The 13,842-nt window shown below is 40.2% G+C and overlaps 1 protein-coding gene across 2 annotated transcripts in view; it reads left to right on the forward strand.

Moving 5' to 3' along the window:
* Window positions 1-13,842, forward strand: part of LOC127432365 (ciliary neurotrophic factor receptor subunit alpha-like) — a 349,211-nt gene that overhangs the window by 167,563 nt on the left and 167,806 nt on the right. For both annotated transcript variants that reach the window (XM_051683348.1, XM_051683349.1), the window contains one exon: window positions 1,906-2,139. In XM_051683348.1, the coding sequence (XP_051539308.1) occupies window positions 1,906-2,139 (234 nt within the window). The remainder of the gene's footprint in view (window positions 1-1,905; window positions 2,140-13,842) is intronic.

Raw genomic sequence — 13,842 nt, forward strand, 5'->3', positions numbered from 1 at the left:
GCTGAAATGTGCCATAAATCCAGCAGTTTTGAGGTGCGTCTTTGGAGGGAATTGAATTCAGTGCACTGAATACAACTGCTCGGCTCCAAAGAGAAAATCTGAACGAGTGGTTGCATACCAGCTCCTTTTATACCCGTATGTCCGGGGGAGTGGCATGCAAATTCCACTCGCCAATTCTCATTGGCCTTTTTTCAAAAAAGCAGAGGTGTTTGGGGCTCCCAAGAGTGACACCTAGTGTCACTACATCGACACAACATCGAGTGAGTGACAGAAAGGGAACTGAGCAAAAGAGCAGCATTGTTTGTTCCAGTGGCTGTCAAATTCAACAGTGGCACAATAGCGTCCTCAACTGACAAACATTATGAATCATAGCCTCAATGATCTGCTTCGAATACAACACTATGAGAACGAGCAAAATGATTGACAGGTGAAAAGTGTCAAGGTCTGTGTTGCGCGGACACATTTTTGTTTGTCTACAGCTGTCACAGAGATATCTCAGGACACTTATTTCATTAATAACTTTAAGGGAGTAGGAACATTTTTGGCATATTTTTCCATGACAAAAAATTGCTTACAGCTCCTTTAATATGCTCTCTTCTTTCTTTCTTTCTTTCTTTCTTTATTTCTTTATTTATTTCTTGTAAATCTATATAAAAATTTTTTTTAAAAATTTAAAAAAAAGCTTCAAGCATTTAAAACTATTTAAAACTTTCAGACATGGTTTTGTCAGACCAACATTATAGTTTGTCGCAACAAACTTATCATATAGTTTAATCAGTACTTTTGAACCACACAAAGTAAAATGTCAATGTTTTCTTTTTCCCAACCACCTAAGTTATTTTTTGTAATGTAGGGCAAACTTGCAGTTGTAGCAATGAATAGTATAATAAACATTTTTGTTCGACAGCCCTTTTATACAAAGAATAAAGCTTAACCCTATAGAGCCTAACGCATGAAATAATAGTCAGAAAATTATATTTTTTAAAGTGTTTAAACCTATTTTCTATAAAATAATTCAATTTAAAACACGTTGATTGAATTCAATAAATACTCATTTTGAAATATCTGTAACAATATGAACGCTATTACATTATCATAAGATGAGTGCATCAAAATATAAAGGTAGCTATTTTGGAAATTATTTTACAAGGTCTTCTACTTCCAGAAGAGCATGGAAACTTTCACCAGGCAGCGTTATAAGATTAAATAGTGGCTCAAAAGATTTAATTAGAAACAGGAAGGCAAAAGGGTCCTATAAGAGGTCTGGGGGCCCTCATAGTCACAGGGCCCTGTTGAGGGGGCCTTGTATAAACTGTGGAGCCCACATATTTAAGCATATATAAACACTTGTTTTCAAAGTTGATGGGCCGCGAGACCTTGCGGTCCAGGGCTGGTAGTCAATGGTCCCTCGGCACTGGCCCCATTGGCCTGGTCCTTAATTCACCTATGACAGTATCTCCTGTATTCTACTGGGTCATTTTGACCCAAGCAAAATGGTTGTTTGTGATTTACTCAATGGTCATGAAACTTATGTACAAGCAGGCTGTGGACATGAAGCTGTATATCAAATTTTTAGAGAATTGGCCACACGATGGCGCTATAATAAGCTAATTGCTAATAACTCCGGAATCAGATCTTCTGAAGGCATACAATAGTTTTTGGTGAGAAACAACTCAAAATGTAAGTCATTTTTCGGTTAAATTCTTGACGTCTGTAGTGCGTTCATTAGTGCTATGAGAGTAGCTCGTTAACAGTGGCTCATGTTCATTTGAGATTTTGTTTTGCTTTTAGTGCTATGAGAGCCACTGTGAATGAGAAAATAATGAAAGTCATATGGGTTTTGTTATACGTGGGAGTTACTCTGTACGCTGATGGTGTTGACTTTGCTCTGTTCTGCTTCTTCAGGTGCCAGGATTCAGTATGAGAGGATAGGAAGTGATGTCACTATGCAGTGTGGCTCACTGGACAGCGATGCCTCTGTAACGTGGAAGGTGAATGGTACAGATGTGAAAGCTCGCCGGTGGGAAGAAGGACCTCAGCTCATCCTGATGGAGGTGGACATGAGTAACAATGGCCTGTACAGCTGCTTCCAGAACCCTGACGGCCAGCGCAGAGACCAGATCAACCTCCGTGTAGGGCGTAAGTCACGTCCATTTTTCCACACTTCACTTGCCTTTCTTGCTGGATCCATTGTGTAGTTCCAGTTTTCTCCCTCTGTGGAATAGTGGCTCAAAACAATCTGTGCTGAAATGCTCAGAACAAACTATTAATCAGTTCAGGAATATTGTTAAAATTAAATTTCAGCTGCCCGCTATGAATGCTGGGATCCATTGCAAGGATATGCAGAGTTGCAGGTGCTACACACAGCCAAAAATGCACAAGGTTTGATGAGCTTTCCCTGTTTTTACTCTAACATTGTTAGTCTGTCTGGCTGAACAGGGTGGGCCAAGTTTCTGAACATCCAATAGATGTCGTTGATGTGTAAAAATACAGACTGATCTCACAGTAAAATCTAAATAGTTGGTTGACTTTTCTTTTGTTAAAATCGGTCTGAGTTTACCAAAATTTTAAACACTGCCCCCTGTGGCCAAAGCAGTAAATGTTTTTTTCATGTTTGAGCTCCATTTCCCTGGTGTAATATCTATGGAGGGCACCAAAAGTGAGTTGTTTTCATGTGTACAGGCTGTAATAGAGTGAAGAGGAATGCATATTTTCTTAACTGTACACCCAACCCAACCTCCAAATCTACACCTAACCATCAGTGGAATTAAAATGTAATGTTTGAGGGAAAAATGCAACCTCTGATTCGATCTTGTCACTGATTATGCAAACAAGAATACTTTCTGGTTTTAACGCAGGATCCGAACCCAAGTCTCCTATTCTGCTGATGCGACATGTTTCCGGTCATGCCACAGGGGAAGTTACACACGCTGGAGCCAATGCAAAAATGTTTGATAAGAGAAGGTGCTTGTCAGTGAGTCAGCATAATTTTGCTGATCCTAGGGTACTGAAACTCTTAGAAAAAGACATGCCAGCTTCCCATGTGATAATGTTGAAACATGGATTTTCATGTGTTGATTTATTAATTTGTGCGACATTAAAAGTTGTTTTTGTAGCTTAGTTTCAATAAATGCTCTTTTTGGAGCAGCAAAGATGTTTTGAGTTCTGAAACTCACAGTAGGTGTTCAGCTCTTTTATCTCAAAAGATTAATAAAAATGTGATTCCTCATGACATGACTGCTTTACTACTTCCTCTGAAGAACCATCTTAGTCAGTCCTTCTCAAATCTTCATCTTTTTTTACTTTATATTGCTTTACCTTGATCTTATATTGCTTTATCATATATTGCTTTTTTCCTTTCATTCCCAATATCCTTGCTAGACCTCAGAATCTGTGCAGTGTTTACACCAACACTTTTTCTCCTAAACAAACTGTGTGCTTGTTTCCGCTACCCGTTCCTCTCAGAGAGGACAGAAACCACTTGTTTGGATGTTCCCACTGTGTATTTGAAGAGTCAAATTATTTACAATCGTCATTGTTTGACACCCATTGGCCCCATCGGCCCTTGGTTCTTCTCTGGCCCCTGATCCCAAATCTTCCTCTCCACTCGTCTTCTCCATCAAGCTGCTGCTTCTATCTGTGTGGGAGCCACTGGGGTGCGAGTTTTGTGTCTTATCTATTTTGCGAGTGGATTTATGGGTCATGCTGGATAATTTTAAGGGGCTACGCAGTATGATGTCATTGAAATTGTTGGCAGGCCAAATGTGCTCTTTCTGCAACATAGTTCTGATGAGTGATATAACAGGGTCATTAGTTGGACTTTAGGTTTCTTAGAAGTGAGACCATGCTGAACTTAGCAGGATTTTATTGGCTGAAATGTGGTGAAATCTAGAGTGACCACAAAAGTACTTGGAATTGTATGCCATTGTTAAAATATTAGAATTTCCTTGCATTATACAGAAAAATATCAAACCAAGTGCACACACACACACACACACACACACACACACACGTTGGTGTGGCTATCCTTATGAGGACTCTCCATAGACATAATGATTTTTATACTGTACGAACTATAGATTCTATCCTCTAACCCTACCCCTAAACCTAACCTTCACAAAAAACTTTCTGCATTTTTACATTTTCAAAAAAACATAGTTTAGTATGTTTAAGCGATTTGAATTATGGGGACACTAGAAATGTCCTCATAAACCACATTTATAGCATAATACCCTTGCAATTACTAGTTTGTAACCTAAAATTTTTTCCTTGTAAACCACCCAAACCCGCCCGCCCACACCCACACCCACACACATATAGTAATGATGTTGTCAACAGGCAGACGAAGAGACGATGACGATGATGTGATGAAACCAAGTGCAGTTTTATTTACAAACGTGGATTCCTAAAAAACCCTAACCATAAACATGAACTAAACATGAACATAAACTACTTGACATGAAACTAGACCTGACTTGACTTGACTTGACTTGACTTGACTTGACTTGACTTGACTTGACCTGACTTGACTAAAACAACAAAGTTACATTCACAATACCTCACACCAGACAATGGCAAACATGAGGGCTTAAATACAAGGACATGGGTAACAAGTAAACAAGACAACCAATCACAAGACTAAATTAATAAACAAGATAACAAGACTAAATGAATTTAAACCAATGAAAAGACAAGACTAATAACAAAGTAATCAAACAATGAACCAATGAAAACAAGACACATGAACAGGGGAAACACATGACAAGATCACATGAGGGAACAGGAAATCACATGACATGAACAGGAACTAAACTTGAAAATAAAAGACATGAAAAACATGAACCAAAACACACAAATGTGACACATCCGGGGGCAGCTCCCGAAACATAATAGAAAAGTTAATAGGGAGCTGGGGGGGGGGGGTCCTTGAAACGTGGCCTGGCGAGACATGGCGTGGGGCGTGGCCTGGTGAGACAAGGCGTGGGGCGTGACGAGACAGGGCATGGGGCGTGGCCTTGGAAAGACAGGGCGTGGAGCATGGGAACAGGGCAAAATCAATGGAAAGTTTGGGCCCTGAGAGGCTCGAGGGGCAGAGCTGATGGGGATGAGGACCAAGGCAGAGCCGCAGGGATGGAGGTCCCCGGTGGAGCAGAGGTGGGCCTGGACCATGGAGCAGAGGCGGGCCTGGACCGTGGAGCAGAGGCGGGCCTGGACCGTGGAGCTGAGGCTTGGTTGTGACATGGCATGGAGCAGGCTGAGGCATGGCTGTGACATGGCATGGAGCAGGCTGAGGCGTGGCTGTGATATGGCATGGAGCAGGCTGAGGCGTGGCTGTGACATGGCATGGAGCAGGCTAAGGCGTGGCTGTGATATGGCCTGGAGCAGGCTGAGGCGTGGCTGTGACATGGCCTGGAGCTGACTCTGGAGTGGCTGTGACATGGCCTGAAGCTGACTCTGGCGTGGCTGTGACATGGCCTGGAGCTGACTCTGGCATGGCTGTGACATGGCCTGGAGCTGACTCTGGCATGGCTGTGACATGGCCTAGAGCTGACTCTGGTGTGGCTGTGACATGGCCTGGAGCTGACTCTGGCGTGGCTGTGACATGGCCTGGAGCTGACTCTGGCGTGGCTGTGACATGGCATGGAGCTGACTCTGGCGTGGCTGTGACATGGACCTGAGCTGATTCTGGCATGGCTGTGACATGGCCTGTAGCTGCCTCTGGCATGGCGGCCATGACGTGGAACTCTGGCATGGCAGCCATGACATGGAACTCTGGCTTGACGGCCATGATGTGGGGCAAATTCATGGAAGGCTGAGCCGTGGTAGGCTCGAGATTAAGAGTCCTGGATTATTGGGAAAAGACCTCAGTGGTTGTGAACATGAGCAGAGTCTTGGGAGCGACCTCTGTGGTCGTGGGCATGGACTGAGTCTCGGGAACGACCTCTGTGGTCGTGGGCGTAGACAGAGACTCGGGAACGACCTCCGTGGTCGTGAACATGGGCAGAGACTGGGAAACAACCTCTGTGGTCGTGTACATGGGCAGAGACTTGGAAACGACCTCTGTGGTCATGTACGTGGGCAGAAACTAGGAAACGACCTCCGTGGTCGTGTACATGGGCAGAGACTCGGAAACGACCTCTGTGGTCGTGTACATGGGCAGAGACTAGGAATGACCTCCGTGGTCGTGTACATGGGCAGAGACTTGCAAACGACATCTGTGGTCATGTACATGGGCAGAGACTTGGAAACGGAAGCCTTCCTCCTGCTCCTCCTCCTCCTCCGGGAGGCCAAAGTTGGCAACGCAGGCTCTGGGATGGATGAGGCTGGCAACGCAGGCTCTGGGACGGACGAGTCTGGCAACGCAGGCTCTGGATTGGACGAGGCTTCCAGCTCGTTGGCCGTGGCATGCATGGGCATTGACTCGTTGTCTGTGACAGACGTGGGCGTTGGCTCGTTGGCCGTGGCAGGCGTGGCCGTTGGCTCGTTGGCCGTGGCAGGCATGGCCGTTGGCTCATTGGCCGTGGCAGGCGTGGGCATTGGTTCATTGACCATGACATGGGATTCCAGCTCGGCAGCCATGACGTGGGACTCCCGCTCGGCATCCGCCTCCTCCATAGTGAACGTAGAACCACTGATCTGCAGGGCAAGGTCGATATACTGAGCGAGGCTGAGGGAACTGCAACCACCAGGCATCAGGGAGGAAATTGGATCAGTTAAGAAGAAATGGAAACAGTCTTTGAGGGCAACCTCGTTAAAGTCCACCTCGCTGGCCAGAGAGCAGAAGTCCCCCACATATTCCTCCAGGGATCGATTCCCCTGACGTAGGTGCAGTAGTCGGACCGCTGGGTTCATGGTTGGCGGTGAGGTATTCTGTAACGATGTTGTCAACAGGCAGATGAAGAGACGATGACGATGACGTGATGAACCCATGTGCAGTTTTATTTACAAACGTGGAATCCAAAAAAAACCTAACTATAAACGTGAACTAAACATGAACATAAACTATTTGACTTGACATGAAACTAGACTTGACATGAAACTAGACCTGACTTGACTTGACTTGACTTGACCTGACTTGACTAAAACAACAAAGTTACATTCACAATACCTCACACCAGACAATAGCAAACATGAGGGCTTAAATACAAGGACATGGGTAACAAGTAAACAAAACAACCAGTCACAAGACTAAACTAATAAACAAGATAACATGACTAAATGAACTTAAACCAATGAAAAGACAAGACTAATAACAAAGTAATCAGACAAAGAACCAATGAAAACAAGACACATGAACAGGGGAAACACATGGCAAGATCACATGAGGGAACAGGAAATCACATGAAATGAACAGGAACTAAACTTGAAAATAAAAGACATGAAAAATGAACCAAAACACATAAACGTGACATATATATTTATATATGTATATACAGTATTAGGGCTGTTGATTTAATATGTTATTCAGTTTGATTAATTATATAAAAAATAACAATGCAGTTCATCATGTACCTGGACCATAATAAGCAATATTACCACCACAGGAGTAATTCAAGTTTGAACTACTACCTGTTTTCAGCAGGGGGCAGTAAGCGAACTCCAGCTGTATAGGTAATGCGCAGCTGTACAGGCCCCATGGTACAGAAAACAAACCACACTCAGGCTTGCTCAGCATTAGCGATGGTACAAGATGAGGATGCGTTTTTGCGTACAAACAGCTGGACAGAGCACAATTACAAATGCAAGGATCTCGAGATGTGTTTTCCTAAGTATCACAATACGTTTAACTTGACACAGTGGCCTAAAAACGCTGTGTTTATTACACAATGCAACCAAAGTGTCAAAAAGCATCCGTCTGATGCATGTGAGCATTGACGCGTCCTAAAAGCCCTCATAATAAATCTTTCTCGGACAGATTGACGAATTCAATTGAAAAAATTTTAGGCAAAGGTTGTCACATCAAATATTGATTTAGCTTTTTTTTATATGTTTACTGGACTTTATATGACGTTATTTGATATTGGATAGTTTTAGGCACTTCTGATAAATGTTGTACTGATTTTTGTACTGTGTTGGGCCACCACTTGATTGATTCTGAAGTAAAACCAGTTAAGATTTACTGTATTAAACAAAACATATTGTGTTGCATTACGCATCATTTTCCAAACATGAAAAACACAGGGGAACAATGGCAGTTTTGTGTGACTTTAGAGAATATTTTGAATCGGTTTTGCCACTCTAAAAAACTTTGGAGCTAAATTATGATCTGCTACACTGTAGCAAATGTGCAAAGCGCTGTAATCAGTATCAGTGACAAGATGCTGCCGTAATGCTGCCTGACAGCAATTTCATTGACTAATCAAATTAGAGGAATGGAGAGGAGAAAACTGGAGATGAGTCCTCTTATGAGAACATGATGAGAAATGTGCTTATTTGCTGTGTATTTCCGGGGCTCCTGAGAGAGACAGAACGACATGTTGGTCACATCATTAATAAAAAATAGTCTAATTCCTCTGAAGGAATTTAATTTTAGACTTCCTTTAATAACATCACACTGCAAAGAGCATGGATTACTGTTTATTTCTCACAGCAGATTGTTGCTTTGAACACCTCATATATTTTCGTTCTGTCCGTCTCTGCAGTATGTCCTGTAGCAAACGAGATCTCTTTAGATCTCTAATTTTTGTATATTTCTCCTAATATGATTTTAGGAGATAGACCTACCTTATCTAAGACAACGATGATACTTCAGCCATTTTGCTAACTTGCTAACTTCCACTAATTTGCTAAAAACACACACTCTTTCCAAAAAAAATAAATAAAAAAAAAAAACCACCTTGCAAAGACTTCAGATCAGTCAGCCCTATGTCAGCAAATCTGAACATACAAAAAGATTAGCAGGCAAAGAGGCTTTCTCATTGGCTAGTGTTCTGATTCTTACTGTATGTTAACAGTTGTCGCATTTATGTCTATTTTTCTAAGGGGATTTTTTGAGACTCTCCAAAAGTGTTTTTTGTGTCTTTTAGTAATCTATACGCTAGTGTACTCATAAACATTGATACATCTTTTAGCAGATACACACATTTAAACATCCAGTCTTTCTCTTCCAGAAAAAAAAAAAAAAATTAAATATTGATGACGTGAAGTTGCGCTCACATTTTTGTCCAATACAATTTTACAAAAAAATCTATAACTGCTGCAAACTTGCCGCAAATTCACCATTTATGATTTTCACATGCAAATGAGTTTTGCGGAAAACTCTTCATTGTCGCCAAAGGCTTGCTGTAGGTTCACCACTACCGGTGAAGAGCTGCAAACTCCTGACAAACATTTGCGGTGAATACCAAGCTCATTTGCATGTGAAAATAATGAACAATGAACACAAATTGTTTTGTATGACTGTGGTTTAAACTGAAGGCTATTGGTTTAAACTGAAGGCTATTGGCTTTTTAAAAGAAGGGATGAGCCCTTCAATGTGTGCACCCCAACTTCATATTTCAATATAACACATGCAGCCTGATCTCATGAAAATGACATGCATGTTGAAACATTTTTGCAAAATAATAATACGTGGTTCATTGTATGCGTCACGGAAGTTCCAAGGTGAAATGTCCACTGTGTGGTGCTTAAGAGCAGTTTGAGGGTAACGCAATAAAAGTAACGTGTTTTACGTAATCAGATTACTTTTTTCGAGTAACGAGTAAAAGAGGCCATGACGTGGAACTCTGGCATGGTAGCCAACGAGTAACACTAGTATTTTTTTTATTTTAGACCATAATATGTGAGTTACTTTTTAAATAAGGTAACACATTGCTTTTGCACACATCTACTGTCCCTGTCTTGCGAGAAATCAGGATTAAAAGTGTGCAAACTTCGGGGAGGAGACATAGTGCATGATGGGCATTGTAGTTCTATAGAGTGTGAGGCCAGAGACTATTTAGCAGATAGAGACGAGTCACTTCTATTTAAATGAATGGGAGAAATTGGAATGCCCAACCAAGAAGCTCTAGCACCCAACAGTCAATGGATGTAGAAAGGAAGTCCCACCTTGCAGGTAAAAGAGCCAATCAACTTATAGATACAGACATTGCCTGTCAATCAACTTGCTAACGCACATGCGCATTTCGTGTTTTAGCATAATATGAGGTCAACATTCGGTTGAGTGAAACGCAGTTGATTCATGTGTTCATAAACACTGTATTCTAAAATCAGTAAATGCGTTTAGGCAGAGGGATAAGACTAGTCTTCCACTGGCCACAACATGATACACAGGGTGAAATATTCGCTCAATTCACTGACTTATGCAGCCAAACTTCTCCGTGTTACAGATCCCCATAAGGAGAATGGGATGAGAAAATACTCTGGATCTGTGGCTCCGAGCAACTTTCTACATTGATTGTGCACGCAGAGAAAATGTCTTATTTCTAAAAAATATTCTACATTTTTGTTTTAGAATAAACAAGTAGTTTGATTCATGAAACAAACAGTTTTTTATGACATTTTGGTAGCAATAAAAATGATTCCATTCAAGTTGTATCAACATGCACCTTTGAAGTTTTGGCGTCTGTACGCACTGTGGATCAACTCAAAACAAGCATACACTGAGATGACTTAAGTCAAAAATATTCATTTATTCATCACACTAATTTCTTGAACATGTTAGGCAGGCATTCCCCACTGAATCTTATCCTGACTTTAGAAAAACATCTTAAGTTGACTCTGGCATTGTCAATGGGCACAGCACATGATGACATATATTATCTAGGTTCAAATGATGTACTTTGCTGCTTTATGTAAGACAGTGGTTATTCTTCATTATTCATATTGGATGCCATGTTGATGGAAAAACAAATCATGCATATTCATGTTATTGATTCTTTATTATAAATATGATGTGAAGACCTACTTTCTAGTACTTACAGTAGCTAGCATGACCTGTAATGTCTCTTGTATGCAATGCATGGCTTATTTGTATGGAATGCATATTATAGCAGAAGAGACTGTGGCTGTAAGAAAAAAAGTTATGCAAAAGTAACGCAAATGTAACGTAACGCTTTACTTTCCATAAAAAAATAACTTTTTAATTAATTAAGTTACTTTTTTAAGGAGTAATGCAATATTCTAATGCGTTACTTTTAAAAGTAACGTTACCCAACACTGCTTAAGAGGAGGTATATTTTCTTCCAAATCGATGAGGTGAAGGTTAATGCTTTATCAACAAAACCTACCTCCCTACCCTGAACTTTAAACCTAAACCTAACTGATAGTGACATAAAAAGGAAATGTGAAATGAAAAACATAATTGCTGAAGCATTTTGTGGTGCTTCTATGTCACTTTCGCTCATGTGTCGATTTACGTGCTCTTCAGGACTCATACCCTGGTCCTTTGCATCATAAGTGCAGTGCTCTATCAGTTGAGGTTTCGTGCAATTTGAATGCTCTCAAACAATCTTGTAAATGTAGTTGGTTATGTAATGCAAACATTAAAATGTATCATCTTTCAAGTCAAGCACTATAGTACATTTTTTTTGATGTCATAAGATAACATTGTGTGAGGGACAGGGTGAAAAGTGTTTATGAACTGATAATCTGCCGTTTTACTTGTGATTTATGTTAAAGTGAATAAATGTTATTGTTTTTGTGCCGCGATATAAGCTACGTAAAAATAATTTAGCAAAAATCTAGGTATAGTAACGTGATTCTATGAGAGCAGATTGGAAATATGTCAACACAAAAAAAGAAAACTGCACTTGTTAAAGAATTTCATGGGTTCATTAAGGCTTATGAGCTAAAAAAGAGCAACCTTTGAGAAAAAAAAATAGCCTTTGGAATGGGCTTTTTAATCCCATTTTAAAACTCTATAAACGTGCAAAGGGGAGAAAAGAATCTCACTCTGCAAGGATATTTTGCACAGAAACATATTTTGAGCTCATGTCTGGTGAGCTGTTGTGCTGTATGGACACTCTGGCTCACGGGCAAGCCGGCTCAGCTAACAAGATAAGTTCTGCAACTAAGGGCCTGAATGATAATGGCTTTGTCCCAATTCCACAGTCAGGGAGTGGTCCCTCCACAAGTACGTCAAACACTCTGCATGTCTGTCACAGGAATCTTGCTGGCCATTTACGAGGAACATTGTAGCTCCTCAAAACAGACTCTTCAGTGGCTTGCCTAACAGCTTGTAGGTCAACTTTTATTAGAAACCACAGAGAGAAGTTAAATTTTCCCTGATAATTATGGTGCTTTTTGATGTTGTTTTTTTTTTTTTTTTTTTTTTATTTTTTTACCATGGATGGTGGAAGATAGCTACTGATGGATCCAATTTTTGTAACCAGACATTGCTCTTCCACATACATCTGAGGATTTGCCCCAATCAGTCATGACCACAACAAAAGATGAGCAAAAGGACATTTTTATAAGCCGTTTTGGTTTCTTTTTCTGTGGTGTTGCACTGAGAAGCCTCACCCACTGTGATATCTCATTGGTTCAAAATACCACTCAACATAGCTTTATATTAAGCATAAAATATATGTATTAATTGGCTGTTATTGTGGCTTTTATTTACTTGATGCTTTGAGGTTGGTTAGGACGCAGTGTTAGAAATGTAAAGCAGAGGGCAACAGTAAATTATTGGCTAAAGAGGGGTGAAATGGAAATATTGAAGACCACATTCGAACCTGTATTTCCCACATGAGCACCAAGGCTCAACCCATCAGGAGTAATAATAAAAACAATGCGTTTAATTTATAACACCTTTCCAAAGGTCATAGTATGTGCGCTAACAGCTGTGCCGTGGCTCCAACCAGTTGCACCAACTTCAGTAAATGTCATTCAAGAAATTGTAGAATAATTCATGCTCTGCATAGAAAAAGTCAAATGTCTGGTTAACCTAATATCAAGTCAACATGACAACAATGTTGCTTGTATTAAATAAATAAATAAATAAAACACAATTAGTCATGACCCCCGACCTGTATGTAAATTCAGCAATAAGGAATGTTCCTACCATCTTTCAAACTATGCTTAACTTTACACAGTGGCTTAGCATCCATCTGACGCATAAGTACATCCAAAAGCATCTGTCTGACGTGTGAGTACATGAACCAACAATTAAAAGGGTTATGTTTAACAATTTGAAAATATTAATAAATTTTTTTTTATTATATTTTGACTTTTAAAACCACTTTTTGTTTTGCAAAAATGCTTTTTTTTTTCGTGCTTCCACAGTATACAGTATTGTGCACATTATATTTTTCACAGAAACATTTGACTTAAAACGGTTATTTTATATATTCTGCTTTAATATATCAGTAGGAAATATCAATTTTAGATTTCAAGATTCCCTTTGCAAATACAATTGAATAGAAGAAGAACAAGGAGCCCTACAAGAGATGGCATGACCCCCACAGAGCCCAGATCTCAACATCATTGAGTCAATATGGGATAAAATGAAGAGACAAGCAACTGAGACAACCTAAATCGATAAGAATTCCAAGAAGCTTGGAACATCTTATCTGCCAACAACCAAGAAAAACTGTGCCAAGGTGTACCTTGGAGAATTGATGCTGTTTTGAAGGCAAAGGTTGTTACATCAAATATTGATTTACCTTTTTTATTATTATTATTTATTTATTTTTGTTTGTTTACTGGACTTTGTATGATGTTAATTCATAAATGAAAACTATTTATGGCATTATTTTTTAAGAAATCCTCACTATACAAATTTTTGAGCCTTAAACTTTTGCACAGTACTGTATGTATAACCTGGTCTCATGAACACAACATAACCGTGACAGCATTCTTTCAAAACTAAACTATGTGCCTTATTACACATTTGGCTGCAGT

Source organism: Myxocyprinus asiaticus, chromosome 42 (assembly GCF_019703515.2).
Source record: "Myxocyprinus asiaticus isolate MX2 ecotype Aquarium Trade chromosome 42, UBuf_Myxa_2, whole genome shotgun sequence".
Classification (NCBI taxonomy): Eukaryota; Metazoa; Chordata; class Actinopteri; order Cypriniformes; family Catostomidae; genus Myxocyprinus; species Myxocyprinus asiaticus.